At 40.8% G+C, this 19,518-nt stretch overlaps 1 protein-coding gene across 3 annotated transcripts in view; it reads left to right on the top strand.

The window, feature by feature from the left end:
* Positions 1 to 222: 222 nt before the first annotated feature.
* Positions 223 to 19,518, top strand: part of slc24a2 (solute carrier family 24 member 2) — a 44,970-nt gene continuing 25,674 nt past the window's right edge. For 2 of the 3 annotated variants that reach the window (XM_017720795.2, XM_017720794.2), the window contains exons 1-3: positions 223 to 322; positions 6,125 to 7,133; positions 8,779 to 8,832. In XM_017720795.2, the coding sequence (XP_017576284.1) occupies positions 6,270 to 7,133; positions 8,779 to 8,832 (918 nt within the window). In that variant the 5' untranslated portion in view covers positions 223 to 322; positions 6,125 to 6,269. The remainder of the gene's footprint in view (positions 323 to 6,124; positions 7,134 to 8,778; positions 8,833 to 19,518) is intronic. The other variant, XM_017720796.2, reaches the window with a different exon arrangement.

Genomic DNA, 19,518 nt, shown 5'->3' with positions numbered 1-19,518 from the left:
TGGGTTGTGTAATTAAAAATGTATAACTTAACTTCATGGATAAATGAGGGACCTTTATGAGGTCAATGGACCTCTTTTATACCTCAGTCCCTCACCTTGCCTTCTGAAGGACAGCAAAGGGGAGGTTGGTTAAGGACGAGAGAGAGAGAGAGAGAGAGAGAGAGAGAGAGAGAGAGAGAGAGAGAGAGATTTAGCACTAATTCTGATTCGCGGCTGCTCTGACAGAGTCATTCCTGATCCATGCTCTCGGAGTTGCGTGTGGATTTCCTTTGTCAGGAGCTGGGCTGCCTCGCGATCTCCACAACAAACCACAGATACGGAGGTAAAAAAAAAAGATACAGAATTCCTTTTTACTCTAGATTGTTTGCTGGTTGACCAAGGATTTGGTTCTGGTGTTTGTGCCATTAACCCTCAAAGGTCACCCCCAGTGTAAACGCCTCTGATGGCTCTTTCGTTACGTTGAATTGTTTCTGACTCGTGGCTGAGCTAAACAAATGGAGAAATCATGTGGAAAGTGCAGATTCTCAACATTCACTCTTCACCACGTTAGCGTTTGTAACTACCGTTTGATGATTTGAATTTGATGAATAGTTCATGTTGTCCTTGACGTTTTTTCCATGTTCTTGTGATCTTTTTAAAACTTTTTTTTACTTTTACCAAAAGTCAGAATCAGATCTCTGGATAGTGCATGTGAATCGAATCGAATTATAACGAATTATGTAACTGGTTAAGGAATTAATTATGTAATTACATATAAATACTTACGTAAGGTGAAGGTATGGTAAATTACAGTTAAATAAGGTTTAAGAACCTTGCTATAAGTAACGACTGCTTGGCATTAGCAGGACTGTAGTTGCGTAGAAGGTTTTATAGGTCTGGTAAACCAAAGTGGTGAAAGCTGATGCAGTTTTAGTGTCTGTATTTAACTGGTCTGTTTATAAGAAACGCATTCTTTTTACCAGCTACTAGTTTCTCAATCATTTGTCAATTTTCACATCCTTCCGTTTCTTAATGCAATCATGCTCTAAGTTAAAGGAATTGGGATGCAGATCAGAAGGAAAACACTTAACAGCTAGAATTGCCTATTCCTATCACAGGCCACAACATACAAGAGAAGTGATGCACTAATATATGTGTTAGTGCACAATTTCTATTTGATTGCTGAGACTAACTTACCAGAAAAACGGAAAATATAAAATGTACCATGACATTTGCACAGGCCACATTTTATGTTTTATTTCATCTTACATTTAGCAACTAAACAGTAACTGTGCGTTAAAATGTGCAGAAGTGTGTTTTCTGTAGAGGAACTTGTTCTGCCTTAGAAATTCAACACATAAGTGGAACGTGACGGGGGTGCCAAAACTTTTGCACACAGCAGCAGCTTGTGGGCGCCATGCATGAAGTCAACACTGAAAACGCATTTGGGACTTTTCACTGATCTTGGACTTTAGTCTTTTTTACATTTATGGCATTTGGCTGACGCTCTTATCCAGAGCAACTTACAATTTGATAATTTTTACACAGGTAGGCAAAGGGCAGTGTTAGGAGTCTTGCCCAAGGACCATTATTGGTATAGTGTAGGGTGTTTACCCAGGTGGGGATTGAACCCCAGTCTACAGTGTAGAAGGCAGTTCTTTGAGTGACTCTGTGCCTTAATTCTGTTTATTGTATTAAAACAAATGATTCGACGTTCCATTTCGTCCCTGCCGAAACGATCATGACGCCACTGAAACTTTACCAGACGTTTCAGTAGTGACTGTTTCGGAGACAAGTTTGGCTCAGTTTGAGCTCAGAAACACAACGGACACAGCTTTGAACAGCTGTTCACCCATAAGATCATCATATTTTTCATCACAATAAAAAAGAAAGTGTGTCCCGAACTGATTTCCATACTTTGGGACAATGGGGTCTAACTGCTCACCTTGTGGCCATGAGGGACAGGGGAGTCAAACTTCCTGCTCTAAAATGCAGGGGCGTGGCTAAAATAAGGCTCCACCTATGGACTAAAACTCTGTGTTTCGGTAGCGACGTGAAAATGTGGGACAACAGTTTGTCAATTTTAAAATGAAACTTGTGTTAAATCTACGTCTTTTAACTTTTAAAGAACTAAAAACGATCTTTCGAAAACAATGACATTATAAAAAATGTGCTGTTTTCAAGAGTAAATGTAGGGTTAGAGGTCTGGATCAGACACCTGCCAACAGAAAGGGCCCTATAAAAGATGACTTTATATGTATTTAGCCTATTACTAGACTCTCCAAAAAATTGGTTCTTCAAGAGCTCTTTAGTAAAGCAAATGGTTCTACATAGAACCATGAACGCTTAAAGAACCCTTAGCATGATTAAAGGGTTCTTTGCCTCATGAAAGGCTTCTTCAGATTGATGGAGAATGTGTTGCATTTGAAAAGGGCTCTATGTAGCACCAAAAAGGGTTCTGCTGTTGTTACAATGTCAAGCTTGGATACAATAGCAGAACACTTTTTGGTGCTATACAGAACCCTTTTTAAAATGTTTCTTAATAGGACCATCCACAGCACAGTCTCCTTCAAGCTGAACAACCATTTCATGATGCGAAGAAGCTGTTAATTATGCAAAGGGTTCTTTGAATGCTCATGCTTCTATGCAGAACCCTTGAAGAACCATCTTTTTAAGAACGTATCTCTCTTAATGCCTTGCGTTTAAATAAGTCATAACATAATCCTTTAACTACCTAAGATCTGAATACCTCATTGCTCCATGTATGTATGTATATGTATATATATATATATATATATATCACTGTTGTCAGAACAAAACCTTATATCTCCAAAATGGTAACTTTGGTAACTTTACAAGAGAAGGAAAAACCTTGTTTATTTTCAATGTAAGTCAATGGAGGCAGACTTTTTTCCAAGTCATTTTGGGTCCTTTCTGTTGGCCCATTAATCATGAAATTTACACACAATGTAAAGAGCACTAGACATTTTCAAATTATGACAGAAACATAAGACAGAGTGAAAGTGAAGTGCTGTAAATGAGGCTCAGGATGCTGCAGAGAAAGTCAGGATATCAGCAGCTTATTGATCGGATTAAATCGTTAGGCCGACAGATGGACACCATGTGCGGTTTTGCTCTTTCTAACATAGTGGACTGCTTACTTCACAGTGGATTGCTAAAGTCTGCTTACTTCTGAATTTTTCACTGTAGTGATTTTCATTGTTACTTTTCAATAAAGTAAGAAAAACCTTCAGCACTCAGGGTATCAAGGTATCTTCCTCTGTAAGAAAAGCAGGTTTTAAATAAAGATTTGACAGTTTTCTTTTTTAAATTATTTTTTAAAAGCTTATACTGATGCCTTTTTGGCCCAAAGCTGGTTTAAACACCTGAAAGGCTTTAAGTGCTGAAGAGTGCTGACATCACAACAAGGGGATAACATGCAAGCCATTATTCCCAGGGTGGGGCTTCTGGCAGATGTTCCTGCAAGCTTTGCAAAAAAAAAAGACCAAATTGAAACAGCTTTTTATTTAAAATGATAAAATTAGTGCAAGCTAAGAATGAGAACAGGGCTACATATCTCAAAATATTTGGCAGGTGACATACTTTCCTGCCCAACTGGGTTGCAACCCAATTCCAACACACCTGACCCAGATAATCAAGTAATTATCTTGGCTGGGTGTGTTCAGTTACAAAAGGAGAGGTCAGGTTAGAGTGTCCAGAAATAAAGAGGTGACTGCACATGAGTGTTCTGATGCTTTGCTATTATTTGGTGCCAATGCTTTAGAACAAATCTAATGATCTGACTCCAAAGGTGCAAGTTTAAGATAATTTAGGAAAATGTGTTGGCCAAGTTAGAGGCTGCAAGTTAGAGTAGTTTACTTTTATCATTAATTTAGGAGGTAAAGAAGAGCTCACTTCTTTTGTAAATCCAAAATTTCTCATTTTCTTTCTACAATTCTTTCAAGATTTGTCAAATCAAGTCATCAGAGAGGCCATAGAAGAACCATTTTTGGTGTGAAGAACCTAGGATCTACAATTATTTATCTTAAGTGTTATCACCCACTAACGTCAATAATATCTGGAAGAATTTCTATAATGTGTTCAGTGTTTGCAATGTAATCACTAATACTTAAAAAAAAGTACATAGTTATGGTGAGGAATGCAAGTCTTGACCTGCCGACAGTTGGCTTAGAATTGAGTCAAAAACATATGACCAAGTACTTCAGTGCTGAAACTTGTCGAGATGAGCACATGACTGGAGATTAGACAGAGGCCAGCACTACTGTATCAAGCCACATGAGCCTCCCTCACATGAACACTCGAAGTTACTAGGTTACAGTAGAGTACTTTTAAAATTTTAAACTGATAATTCATAACTTGCATGATGTTGCAGTGATTGCTGCATCACATAAGAATAGAAAACGGTTGTGTAATGGAGGAAATCCGTAAGTTGCTGAACTGGGTTTAAGTTGATTAATTGCATTCAGCCTGTAAGACTTCAAGTTCACAGTCTTATTAATGTCAGTGGTAATATAGGGCAGCCCTGCAAAGGTCTAATGTAGTGAATCCCAACCCTGGTCCTGGAGGACCCCTTGCCCTGTACATGTTAGTGTTTGTCCTGCTTCCAACACATCTGATCTAACAAATCCCTCCTTGAGTTAAAGTGGGTTTGTTTTCATGGGAAAACATAAATATGTGCAATGCAGGGGATGCTCCAAGGTCAGGAATGGGATGAATATGTGTAGGTGAGGCTGAGGTGAGGTTTCCCACAACATGCTAAAATCTCTAGTGTGCACTGCACACTGTAGATATTAATAGAGCACCAGAGAGTTTGTTGTGAACACATTTTATTGTAACCTCATGTTAAGTCTGATGACTTAAGTAACAGGTTCCTAAGTTCTTGGTATGTATGGAATGTCTATGGAACAGTTGAGCAGTGCACCAAGAGCTTTTCTATACTCTTAAAAAAATATTGTTCTTCATGGGGTTTTCAGGAAAGATGAAGGGTCTGTATAGAACCATATGGCACCAAAAAGGGTTCTTCTATTGTTAGAAGCTTGACATCATAACAATAACAAAAGGGCTTTAAATACAACACATTTGCCATCAATCTTCATATATGTTTATATATATATATATATATATATATATATATATATAGAACCATTGTCATTGTCATGACAGTGTACCATAGAAACAAACTATACTGGTTATTTTGTCATATTTCATTGGTGTAACATTGGGTAGACCAGTATTAAGTACCTGGTGGTGTCAGTTTTGTGCCAGTATGAGGTCAAGTGACACCGCTAGAACCTTGAAGAAGTCTGGAGTCAAGGCTACTCTTACTCGTACCTTAAGTCGGACTCTTTAAATAATGGTGGCAAAGCAATCCGTTCAAGTTCATGTACTGCAGTGGCCACTGTCCCTGCTCCTGGAGATCTACCTGAACTTCCTGTAGAGTTCCTACCCTCACCCACCACACCTGGTTCTTCTGACTATCTTCTGAACACATTGAATAGATGGACCAAGTGTTTGAGATATGGCTTAGAAATAAAACCTGCAGGAGAGTAGATCAATCTCTAGAAGAAGTGTTGGTAGGCATGGATCTACAGTTATTTATAATAAGTGTTATCAACCACTATCTTCAATAAATTATGCCAGAAGTTCTGTAATATTTTCAGTGTTTGCAATGTAGTTACTAATACTTATGTAAAAATTATATAGTTATGATGAGGAATGGAAGTCTGGACCTGCCAACAGTTGGCTTAGAATTGAAAGAGACAAAAACATATGACCAAGTATTTCAGTGTCGAGATGAGCAGATGACTGGAGATTAGGCAGAGGCCAGCAGTGCTGTATTAAGCCACATGACCCTCCCTCACATGGACACTCAAAGTTAATAGGTTACAGTAAGGTGACTGACAGCCCATCTGCTCACCTTTCACAGATTAGACTGAGAGCAAACAGCATGAAGCAAAGGACACATGTGCCATAGGTAACATTAACATGATTGAATTGGAAATAGTTATCATGCAGACCTTTGCTTAGTTTAATTTGCATCAAATTATGGATTACAAAGAGGTCAGTGTGTTTATTTTCATCAGTATGTGAACTAATACTCTTCCTCCTCTTTTCCTGTTTTCAGGTATTATTATGAGGAAACCATTAGAGGATCTCGACCCTTCGTGGAATCAGGGAGTCCATCCTTTCAATTAGGTTTAAGTGTAGGTGGGGCCATGTCTGGCACTCCATAGATCTAAGGGACTGCACTGGACCTCCGCTCGTCAACCATGGTTCCCATGTTCTCTTGCGTGGAGCTGGGACCAGAGCTCGCCTCTGCGTTGCCGAGTAACAAGCGGCACCTGAGGCAGCATGTGAGGAGGAAGCTGCGTCCTTCACGGATTCTGGGCTTCGTCCTCAGCTTCTGCGCCCTTGCTCTGCTCCTGTGTTGGAGTGCCTTCAAAGGAACGGCCATGTCTCTGTTCGGAGAGCCGCTGTCCCACAGAACTCTGCGCTCCACTGATGGGGATCATAATATTTCAGTGGACGTACCAGTTGCAATGGCATCTGGGATTGAGGGTCAAGGAGACTATCCTGAGGACCTGTTCAGCCTGGAGGAGAGGCGGCAGGGAGCCGTGGTTCTGCATATGTTTGGCATGCTCTACATGTTCATCGCACTAGCCATTGTTTGTGATGAGTTCTTTGTTCCTGCGCTCACTGTCATCACTGAGAAGCTTGAGATTTCAGACGATGTGGCTGGTGCCACCTTCATGGCTGCTGGAGGCTCCGCACCAGAGCTCTTCACCTCTGTGATTGGCGTCTTCATCTCCCACAGCAACGTGGGTATTGGGACAATTGTGGGCTCAGCTGTCTTCAACATCCTGTTTGTGATTGGGATGTGCGCCTTGTTCTCGCGTGAGATTCTGAATCTCACATGGTGGCCCCTCTTCAGGGACGTGTCCTTCTACATCATGGACCTCATAATGCTCATCGTCTTTTTCCTGGATAACTACATCACCTATGTGGAGAGCATTGCCCTCCTAACAGCCTACTCTTCCTATGTGCTCTTCATGAAGTTCAATGCCCAGGTGGAGGGTGTGGTCAAGGGCATTATGAACAGAAACCAGGTGGATGAAATAGAAGCTGCACCAAAGGTGAGTTGACTCATTTAGCCTTGCTTGGGAATGTGAACATTTGTCTTGACAAATAACTCTTTCCAATTAGCCATCATGAAAGAGTCTAGTGTAATGGTGCTCAATTCTGGTCCTGGAGCTCCACCACCCTGGAGACCTCAGATGCAACACACCTGGCTCTAATTGTCAGATGTTCCTGAAGGCCTCCATTACCTGGATCTAGTGGTTCCCAATCCTGCTCCTTGAGGAGCCTTCACTGTCCAGTCTTATCCAACTAATCAGCTAGGTCACAAACTGTTCGTGAGTCGAAGTGATTGTGTTTAGCGCAAGAAAGATCTGGCAATTTGTAAGGCAAAATTCCTACAGGACCATGGCTGAGAACCATCTGACTAGGCATCAGGTGCTTGGCCAAAGAATCACAGACGGGCAAGAGATGGTCACCTGTTTTATCACACGGCCCCGCTGGATTAGGCTTTGGCACATGCGTCATCTGGAACAGTTGAGGAAGGCCTAAACACCTGTTGGGCATGGAGAAGAGGAAAGATAACCTTACATAGAACAAAGCAAGAAGGGGTTAGACTTCTACACCATGGTTTCCCAGGTCCTGAGGTACCCCTGCCCTGCACATCCAGAGTTGTTGTGGGTGTCTTACAGCTGGAAAACACTAAAATGTGCTCGGCAGTGGTACTATAGGACCAGGGCAAGGAACCAGTGTTCCAGACAACCTAGTTGTGCATTTCAGTAACAGGGTACCAGGGTCATCCATATTTGCTCCTAAGTCCTAAGTTCAAGTTATTACTTCACCAAAAGCCTGAATGTTTATATGTAGATCTGATATGAAGTCTATGTCACTCATGTTTTGAATAATAGCTCAATGGTCAGAGTCCTACAATTATTGTGTCTTAGCATCTTCATTATGTCTTAGCATGTCTTAGCATGTCTCAGCCCAAAGGTGAAACTTGCTTCTGTCCTTCTACTCAAACTGTCTCAACTCTCGGTGGGATCTTTTCTTTTCTTTTTGTTTATCAAGTGTTTTTGAAATGCTTGTATTAGAGGGTAGCATTAGCACTAGATTGCATATTAAATGTTTATTCTGCAAAAGACCAATGAACAGCCTATTGGAAAAACTCAAAGCTAATCAAACCTCTGTATTTCAACACAATGAATTCAACTCAAATGAATACATTTGTCAAAGTACAGAGGACTTTTGTCCCCATTGTGGCCTAATCACACAATCAGAAACAGAATGCGAGATTGTGTATTGTGGAGTGACATTCTTAGCATTTGGTCAACTTTTTGTTATTGTTTCAAAGATATAGTAAGGATGTGCAATGACTTTGCCTCTTGTACTCATAGAGTTTGATCAAAAAGCAAAAATATCCTTTTTCATGATATGTAGGGACCTGTATGATGGTAGGCTGGTAGTTGCATAGCTAATGATTGGAAACCAGCCTAAATAAGAGGCTATAACATAAGAATACGATTGCACACTAAGAAAATGTAATGAATGTACGTTTTTATCTTTGTTTGAAAGCTAGTTTAAACAATTTATTAGCATTAATTCCAAGTGTTTGTCTATTGACAGAAAGGTTCTTAAGAGGCTCTGAAGTTTGTTTTTTAGGCTGAGTCTTGATCTGTCCAACCTGGTCCTTTATCTGTCACACAGCTGGAGTCGGATTTGTTGCTTTCCGATGTGGTGTGTCCTTCTTATGGAGCTCAGGTGACTCGAGCTAGCCCCACCGTGCTAGGTGTAGCAGGCTTATAGACGAGCATAGGGCTTAATACCCACAAAAGATTCCTCAGTAGTTATACATCTAAACCCACATTCGCTTTTACCAAGCCAGCATCGTTAAAATTGGAGATCTGAGAATATGATTCCAGCAAGCAGTACTTTTAAGATTCAAGCTTCTGACTAAAGTATTCAAATCAATTGTTAGCGTCTTTCATGGAGATCAATAATTAGTTGAATTCATTCATTATTGCAGAATCTTTATTAGTTTTTCAAGCTCTAAGCTCAGTTTATCTTTGATCTGTCACATTTCGTCTGGTGAACTGAAGTACTTTCATTAATTAACTGTCATATACAAATTATTCAATTTCAGTACAGCATTTTTGTTATAAGTTGTAAATATTGATCTCTACAGTGGATTCTAATAAGAAGTCAATATTTGTAAGTTCAAGGTCTTTAGCATCAGAAGAAAACATTGCATCTTGATTTTTATTGGTTTACCTCGTTTGAAAAGCCGGCTGATCTTTAGATTCTGTCAAAAATCCATGAGAAATGGGTGAATAGAATGGACCAAAGTTGCTAATAGTATTATTTACCACATTATCTTCCATCATTATTTAATAATTTTTTTTTTACTTCTCCTATTAAGTTTATATTTTGGAGCTATATAGTTTTGATCTAACAGTGACAATTCCTATACTTCTAAACTGAAACATTAGATGTCTTAATTCTCTATATGCCACTTTCTCAGTCCAAGAATAAGCCTTAATTAAGACTTAACAAGATTTGTGTACATGAATCATCACCCTAGAAATATTCGTTCTGACAATTTGTCAACACTGTAACTAAATACTGTCCTTTAAAAAATGTTTTGAATTGAACTGAAAGAGCGAAAGCGAGAGACTTATGAAGAGATAGAGGTGAAGTCAGAGAAGCTGAGAGAGGTTTGTGTGTAGAGATGGAGATGAGTGGAGCTGGTGCAGGCAGCACGTGTGCCTTTTGCTGCTCTATTAGCTTCAGCTCTGGGCTAATCCAATAAGCGCGTTAGATCCTGTTAGCAAAGCTAAGTATAGCCAGGTGTCACCTGGAGTCGAAACAGCATGACCCCGTCCCACCGCAGCCAACAAAGCACCTGCTTTTATTCGCCTTTCTGGCGCGTCACTTGCAGGCTCGTTTCGGTGCTGATCGGGAGCCCATATTTGGGTCCAGAGAGTAGAAGATGCGGTCAGTTTCCCTCACCTTTGCCCAAGCCTCCTGACCACCTGCTTGAAATCCCTTTGTAATCCAGAATCACCTGCTTACCGTGGGTGACGACGGCAGCCAAAATAAAAAGACTCTTAGTGCTTAAGGGAATGACCTGCCCACCAAGGATGACATCTCAGAGACACGAGTCTCACTTACGAGAAACGCTACACTCTTAAAAATAAGATGGTTCTTCTTCAAAAGTTCTTTAGTGAAGGCAACCATAGGTTCTATATGGAACCACTTCGTGCTTAAATGGTTCTTCGACCTGTCTGGTGAAATGGTTCTTCAGATTGATGGAGAATGTGTTGTATATGGTTCTAGAAAGCACCAAAAAGGGTTTGTCTATTGTTACAAGCTTGATATTGAGTCTGAAGAACCATGACACCCTGCAAAGAACTATTTAAGCATGCAATGGCTCTATAGAGAACCAGTCCTTGTGCTAAAGAACACTTGAGGAACCATCATTTCTGAAGAGGTTAGCTCATTATGGGTCTGTTTGGCTGTCTCATGCTTAGATTCCAGTAGAATAATGCTAATGTTAAATAATGCTAACATGCTAGGTGAAGCTCTCTCTATCCATCCATCCATCCATCCATCTGTCTGCCAGTATTAGCCTATTGCTTATTTTCCACCTGTAGTCCCTGACTGAGACCTGTTGTTAGCAACGATTCAGATTAACAATAGATAGATAGATAGATATATAGATATATAGATAGATAGATAGATAGATAGATAGATAGATAGATAGTTGGACAGATAGAGAGGTAGGTAGGTAGGTAGGTTCAGGAGACTGTAGCGAAGCAGGCGCTGTCATGGTTAAGGCCTAATGAAGGCCAGTCTGTGGGGCGTTTGGGGTGGCGTCTCCTTGTAAGTGGCGTTTGGTTCACCTAAGAGAACAATATAAGAAGATTAGTGTTTAAGAGAACGGCTTTGTGAGAGAGAGATAGAGAGAGAGAGAGAGAACGAGTGGGCGGGGCATTTTGAATCTAGCGTGTGAATTTATACAGTCCTCTGTTTGATCTCAGTCATACATGTTTAAGATCACTTCCACAGAAGCCTCAACGACACTTAATTGCGTTTATTATTATTAAGACTCACTTTCAGTTCCTCAAGTAAATCTGGAGACACACCTCCAAGGCTCAGTCTCAGAAGCTGGTTTATTTTAGTACCAGAGCTCAGTGACCACAATATACGACTGTTATTAACAGTGAGAGTCAGCTGTACATAGCATCATACACTGAACACTACACATGCAAATGAGCTTGCAGTAAATGATGATTTATGACTGCTCATCTATCTAAACAACACACACACACACACACACACACAGTGGGCAGCCCAATCCGCAGCACCCGAGGACACCTCAGTCATGTGCTGTCGGCTCTGGGGATTGAACCAGCGACCTTCCGGTCACGAGGCTGGTTCCCTAACCTCCAGCCCATGAATGCCCTCCTCCAGCCCATGAATGCCCTAAGTAAAACTCACACTCTGAGAAAAGGTGGTTCTTCCAGGGTTCTATCTCAAAGGCAGTAGTTTTATTTAGAACCATGCACTCTGTATAGAACCATTTCATATTTATATTGTTCTTTGCATGGTGAAGTGGTTCTTCTGTTTGATGGAGAGTGCACTGTGTATGCCATCATAATAACAGCAGAGCCCTTGTTGGTGCTATATAGAACCATTGACAACACATTCCCCATCAATCAAGAACCATTTCACCAGGGAAAGAACCATTTAAGCATGAAATGCGTTTATACACAGCCCATGCTTTAAACAGAACCATTCTCTTTACTACAGAACCCATGAAGAACCATTGTCTTTTTAAGTATAGTGTAGATCTGGGCTACTGTTAATTACTATAAGGCTTTCTAATCTAACCTGTGCTATATAAATGAATATCCTTTGGGACTGAATACAGGTTAAGGCCCTGGAGATTAGAGTCCTGCAGGTTTTCAGAGCTTTCATGTTTGGTGGGCACTGAAAAATGTTCTTCAAAAAAGCGAAGGAAACTGATGTGGAACTCAAAAAACAGGAAAACTCCAACACACTCTCTTTTTTAAGACAAATAAAAGGCCTTTATTGTCATGGCATGGTCCTATTAGCCTATGTAAAGATTTAATACAGCCTCACCATTAAAATAAAGGCTTTTAATTATTTTAAAAAAGGAGTGCCTTGGAGTTTTCCTGGTTTCTTGATGTTTATACTTTTCTAATCCAAGAAGCACCTCAAACCTCAAAGGAAGAGCTCCAATCCAAACGATTACTGATAAGGAACTGTTGATCATGCAGGCTGGTTCAAGTTTCAAAGGTTCCAAACTGTCTTGATGGGTTACTTCGTCTAAATGCAGATAACGTTTCATTTGATATATATTAATAAAGTACAGATCAATGCTAGTGTCTGGAAACCATGTGAAAAATATTATGGCATGAGTGAGACAACATGTGAGACAACGCTCGTAATTCTGCGTACAGTCTTGTGAATGAGTTTCAAACTTCATGGCATTTTTTCTGATACTTTTTCATGCTCAATTTCTGTGCATTAAGAGTTTAACACATTGGAAATGGGTCATTCTACAGAAACGTCAGTTTTTGTGTCCCTAGCATTTGCAGATATGTTACACTTGAGAAACATGTTTGGGTTCAAATATACTTATATTTTAAAATAAAACAATAAGTTACTTTAGCAATTCAACCTTCTTGAGCCTCAATTCAGCAATATTGGTTTTTAAGTGAGTTATCTAGAATTCCAAGCACCACAGAAAAACTCGTCCCCACAGTCGTGTGTGACGGCCTTATTGAGGCCTTATTTTAAAGGAAAAACATTTTTCTGCAATTTTAACTACAATAATCTACACATGACTATGGAATATATAAATTAAATTACATAAAGAAAACAAAAGCCAAATAAATACTATAAAATATATAATGAAAGTTCTCCAGGAGTCGTGTCACTGGTGTTACCGTGTAACAAAAAACTCGTGTTTTGAAATGAAAGTCACACCGATGACATCACTCGGCTTCCTTTTACCCGTTTTCTGAGGATCTATGAAGAAAAACTCATGGTGAGTTCACAGTGTCTTTCAGTTCTCAGAGGTTTTCTCATTCAGCTCCTGATTTCATGTGAAGCTTTTAGCTGACGTCACTGGTGTGACCCACTTTATTCTGAGGTCATTGTGAAAAAATAGAAACACAAATGGATTAAATTCCATATTTTAGTGGATGTTCCATGATTGACAGGACGTGGTTTGATGCTCTGCAGCAGCCGTTTAGTAAAAATGCATTTTTTATTATAAGTGTCTCTGGTGTTTCCTTTATTATGTGTAACACCAGTGACTCCTCTGGAGAGAAAGAAAAGTGAATGTTTCTGTAGAATAATCCAAATACAATAAAGCATCAAATATATAGTGTGTGCCATAACTTTTGCGCAGACCACACTTCGTGCTTTATTGTTTTCCCCCAATACACTAAATCCATCAAAGAAACAGCGACGGTGCAGTAAAGCATGTTCTGTGTAGAGGAAGTTTGCACTTACTCTTGCTCGGAAAATCAACAGCATGTAATATGACTTAATAAAACTTTTGCACTCTTACATCCAGTAATACGGCTCGGGTTAAAGCTGCATGCTTCAGCTTTGTTCGGGATCTACGCTTCGCTCCTACAGAAGTATTAAGTTAAGTGAGAATTTTTAGATCCCCACACAGGGAAATTCCACCTCCGCATTTAACCCATCCGTGAAGTGAAACACCACACACAGACTAGTGAGCACACACACTAGGGGGCAGTGAGCACACATGCCCGAAGCGGTGGGCAGCCCTATCCACGGCGCCCGGGCAGCAATTGGGGGTTAGGTGTCTTGCTCAAGGACACCTCAGTCATGGACTGTCGGCACTGGGGATCGAACCGGCAACCTTCTGGTCACAGGGCCAGTTCCCTAACCTCCAGCCCACGACTGTCCATAACGCATGCGGTATTGCTCAAAGGTTTGGCACCCATCTTTGTTTTTCCCACTGCGTTAAACTCGGGACATAAACGGCAACTGGGCATTAAAATGTGCTCCCTGTAGAGGACGTGTTAACTTATTCACGCTTAGAAGAGTAACACCATCTGACTGGGGCGCACAAACTCTTGCACACAACTGTACTATTGCTAAAATATCCACAAACTTTGTTCCTGTGATGGTACTGACTGTATAGGCGAGGCAAGTTCATTGAAATAGCACCTTTTATACGCTGTGGTCATTCAAAGTGCTTTGCAAATGAGAAAATTTGAAGATAATTAAAATTAGAACAGAAAAAAAGAACTAAGGAGAATAAAAGTAAAAAAAAACATGAGTAAAATATGATTAAACCTATAGATTTAAATGAAAAGACATTAGGCTGATAGAGTGGCCTCACAGGAGAGAAGTAGAGGGTAGGGCTTACGTTGTACAAACTGAGCTGACAGCTGCTCAAATAGGACTGTTCTGAGCCTGGATCTGAAAGTGTCCAGTGTCTGGGCTCTTCTAACACTGTCTGTCAGCTGGTTCCATTTAAGAGAAGCGTAGTCTTCACCTCAATATCAAGTTCAGCTCAGTTTGGTCAGTTTCTTCAGGTCAGTATTAATGTTGTTTTGTTCCAGCCAGTCTGTAAAGCTTCTTACAGCACATTGTGTTTGGTTCATTTCTGGCTGATTCCAGGTTATTTGGCTGTTCTTCTGTCACAGCTGCTGACTGAAAAGCTGCTCAGTGGTGACGACAGAGAGTTCAGATCCATCACACTCTAACATGGCTCTAATATTCAGAGGCTCCTGGAGGTCTCCGTTACCCAGATCAGGTGTGTTAGATTCGGCTTGGAGCTCAACTGGTTGGCAGATCTCCAGATCCAGGATCATATAAAGTGTAGCTCCTGGACACCGACTGTCCAACCTTGGACTCCAGTTGATTTAATGTGGGTTATTATTTGTTACCTGAAGGGCACGTTCAAGAGGTAGAAAGGAGGAGTAGCCCATTTGGAAATTAGCTAACATATGCAGAAAATGGGGCCTAAAAGCATGAGCACTTCGGTGTCCGGAAGTGTTTAATACAAGTTCATTGAACATCAGACATTAAGTTGATATTACAGCTTGTTATTTTGTAAAGCAAACTGTGCTAGACTGAGTGAAACATCTCAAAGCTGGACTCTCTCAGATCCACTCGGTTCAATTCCAAACATTTTTCGTCACCAGGCATCCTTAAGGAACGTGAGGTGTCTGGTAACAAGACTACAGGCCAAGGCATGTTCAAAGTCATACTAAAATACTGATTACCATCTACATTGTTTACAGCAAATATTGACCTTGTTGACATTTATTTGCTGGACCCAGTCAGGCCCATTTAGCCATATTCACGTTTGAGAATGCCCCTTGGGTCTTATCGCTTTAGTACAGCTCCGTGATAAAGGCTAACAAATTCCCTTTCAGGTATAAGCTGATCTGTGCTGGTCTCGTGCTGGTTTAGCTCGGTCACCCAGCATGGTCATACTGGTTGACCAGCATACCAACTTCCAGAACACAGCACACGCTGACCACCCGCTCCAATGTGCACTCAAAAACAGATGGTTCTTCAAGGATTCTTTGGCAAAGACAGTGAACCATTTCATGCTTCAGTGGTTCATGGTGAAATGGTTCTAAACAGAACCAATGTATGCAGGTATATGTGCACTGTATATGGTTTTATATAGAACCTTTTTAAAATGGTTCTATATAGCACCAAAAGGGTTCTGCATTGTTAAGACGCCAAGATTGTTTGTGTTGCTATTTAAAACCGTATGCAACATGTTCTCCATCAGTCTGAAGAAACGCTTCACCCTGCAAGGAACCGTTTAAGCATGAAAATGGTTCAAAGTAGAACTCATGGTTCTAAATAGAGCCATTGTCTTTACTAAAGAACCCCTAAAAACTACCCTTTTTGAGTGTGTAGCTTAATTTTGGCTGTACTTTACTGTCCATTTCAATAGATAACAATAGATAACCTGTATCGACTCTGCACCATTGTAAACGAGGGTCACCCTCATGTTCTTCAAGGTGTAATAAAGGTTGATTGATTGTTTTTAAGCACCCATGAAAGCAATAGAAACGTTGTGAACGTTACAATGAACTAGGGATGTTGAACTTGTGCAGTTCTGTGAATCATGTTTGAATATTTGCTGATATATTGGCTGATTCAGTTCCTAAATTGTATCAGTTCCTTCCGAATGAGCCATTTGAGGGAGGATGAGTCAGCGTTTCCCGCTCGGCCCGGCCGTCCAGTAGCTGCTTAATCATCCTTAATTATCATCAGCGGGTAAAAGGATCTTGCCTTTAGTCTAAGAACTGCTGTTCCTTCTTAACTGCTTATGTAAGTGCAATGTAACGAGTGCTGTGGTTCAATGTTACGGGGCATTTCAAACTGTTATAATCCCGCAGCCTTGGGATTATAGTCGGTTAAACCATTGTGGACTCTGAACTACTTAGCTAATTAGCATTTTGTCCACTTGATATTAGCGCCCGTGACCAAAGCTTTGAAGACGTAATTATGAGGGTGGTGGGAGAGGCGGTGGACGTTATCAGATGTCAGGAGGTGGAACGCTGGATTGGCAGATTCCTGCAGGCTCTGTTTAGCAGAGCTAAAGATAGCTAACTGCTAGACCCCATGCCTGGTTTAGCTCACTAATGGCTAAACTGTAACTCGACAAAGTGAATTAACTGCCCTCTGGGACGCTTGAACCAATTCCAGGCGTCTTTGAGGAATCATCTTCTCTTATTTAACTTGTATAACAATTTACACAACTGTCAGAAAACTGCGACCTTTGTTCCGATGAACATGAAGCGGTTGGTTTGACATCTCAGGTAAGAGTGAAGCCTGAGGTGGCCCACAATGACCACCGTTCTGACTTTGCATAAAGCTCTGGGATTCGTTTTCCAAGCTGTTTCGGTTCTGGAAAACTTAAATATAGAAGGTTGTGCATCAAAGTCCCAACAAATATGCCCGTATCTACACAGAAATCCGAGACTTGACTACCAATTTCAGTCAATGCATTGTGTGCTAAAGCTATTCCAGGGGTAATCCTGTGGAATTTGTTTTTGGTTCTCATGTGAAACATCTTCATCTTCAGTTTTGCTTGGTCTAACGTCTGTCCAGAGTCACTTTTTACCTCAGGAAATGTCTCTTTTGATGCTGCTAATTGCGCTAATGGGATCTCTGCTCATGCTAGCATTCGTAGTTAACGCAACAAAAGTGGGTAAACAGTATTGTGTTAATATCTCTAACAATATATGTGCCCGTGAGATAGTATAAGCCCTACTGGTAATCTGGCCATGATGCAGTGCAACAATGCTAAACTTAAATTAGCAATAAGGAGGTACTTTAGTGTCAGACAGCACTGCTCTCCAGTTGGCTGACCTCTACTTTAAAACCCATCATGGATGCCTCACCCAGGCCTATTTCTATCCACCCTGCAGGCCACAGGCCGTAGCTTATCCCCCACCTGCCACAGGCAGGACAAAGGGTGAGGGACAGGAACGTGAACAGCTCGGCTAATCGCTGCCGGAACGTGCTAGCGCTTAAGATTTCCCCCGGCTGCCAGAACAGCTAGACCTGGTTACAAGCCCTCGTGTGATGGAAGAATCTCGCATCTCTATGTAAGAAAGCAGAATTCAAACGCATGGAGGAAATTTTTTTTATGCTACACAACTTGGCTTTAGAACGTTAGATTTCGCTTCAGTGCAGGAGATAAACTGAAGGTCTGGGTTAAAGTTTGGACTTTACTCTTTATAAATCCTAATGGATTCTAATGGATATAAGCACATAGCCAGATAGATCTGACTGTAAATAACCAAGGCCTAACAAAGTGTTGACTGGTAAAGGCGCTAGCGCAGGAATATCTCACTTTGCGTGAACGCTAAGGCCAGTTCACTTGAAAGTCCACATAACACTGATAACCACCGGTTATTTTGTGGCATTTGATGCCTTAATCTTAATGCTAGTCTAGTATAGCCCAAATTGGCTTCAATAGGCTATTCAGATGCCCATCAATAGCCTGACTTCTAGCTGATACCCTGATATTGGCTGGTCCAGTGAATGTACCAAGAGAACAGATGACACTGGTTGTTCTATCTGCAAAGAAGCTTGAACGACATGGTGTCATGGTCGATACCTTGTACCTCAAAGCTAGCATGAGGATAGCTGATGATAAAGCCGGCAGCCGACTGGCTTGTTGCTCAGCGTTTTCGGAGCGTCCCACTGGTGGTTAAGCAGAGTGTTAGACAATGTGTCACTTTTCATTGCTCATTTTCCACTCACAGTCCAATTTAGTTACTTTTCCTTCATTTTTCCTTTTGTTATAGTTTTTACAATAATAACAGTAAGATCATAAATAAAGCCGGTTATACAGCTGTAACCATCTTTGCAGTGTGTCAGCAACATTTTCAACAAAATCATTTTAGATTTGGCCTACTTCATTGTTTTTTTTTACCAAAATAAAAGAGTAAAATCTGTTTGAGTAGATTAAGGTCTGGTTAGATCTTGTAGGCAGGACAAACCCCCCCGTTTGTCCTGCCTACAAGATCTAACCAGACCTTAATCTACTCATACAGATTTTACTCTTTTATTTTGGTCTGAGGGGGAACAGCATTGGCATACAGACAATAGTGGGCCAACCTTGTTAAGCCAGTGGACTGACATATGCTTGGTGTCTGGGCCTCTAAAAAAGTAGCTTTTAGGGAGTTTTCCTTGGTCTTATATCTGTAGAAATAGTATTCAAATCTGTTTTTACCTCAGGAAATGAATCTTTAGGGAACCAGAAGGTCGCCGGTTCGGTCCCCTGAGCCAACAGTATGTGACTGTAGTGCCCTTGAGCAAGACACCTAACCCCCAACTGCTACCTGGGTGCTGCGGATAGGGCTGCCCACCACTCTGGAGTGTGTGCATTCAGTAGTGTGTATGTGGTGTTTCACTGCAAGGATGGGTTAAATTTCCCCGTTGTGGAACTAATAATCTTGAAAAAATAATGTCCCACTATTGTGCTAATATCTATATTGTATGTAACGATATAGATGCTAACGGGAAAGTAAAAGCCCCCCTGATTATCTGATATGATGACATAATGCAACAGCATTACATTAAGAGAGATGTATGAATTGCAAATACCAAAAGATGGTTCTTCAACTTGCTTCCTTAGTAGGTTTAGAACCATGAGTTCTATGTAGAACCATTTCATGCCTGAATGGTTCTTTCCCTGTCGAAACCGTTCTTCAGATTGATGGAGAAGGAGTTGCATGTGGTTCCATATAGAACCTTTCTGAGTATGGTTCTAAATACCACCAAAAAGAGTTGTTACGACGTCAAGCTTGTAGCAAAAGAAGAACCATTTTTTTTGGTGCTACATAGAACCAATGTCAATAAAATATACAACACATTCTTCAACACACCCTGAGGGAC

This window comes from Pygocentrus nattereri, chromosome 22, assembly GCF_015220715.1.
Source record: "Pygocentrus nattereri isolate fPygNat1 chromosome 22, fPygNat1.pri, whole genome shotgun sequence".
Taxonomy (NCBI): domain Eukaryota; kingdom Metazoa; phylum Chordata; class Actinopteri; order Characiformes; family Serrasalmidae; genus Pygocentrus; species Pygocentrus nattereri.
The sequence above is the reverse complement of the archived record's forward strand: the minus strand, read 5'-3'. Positions and strand labels throughout refer to the sequence as shown.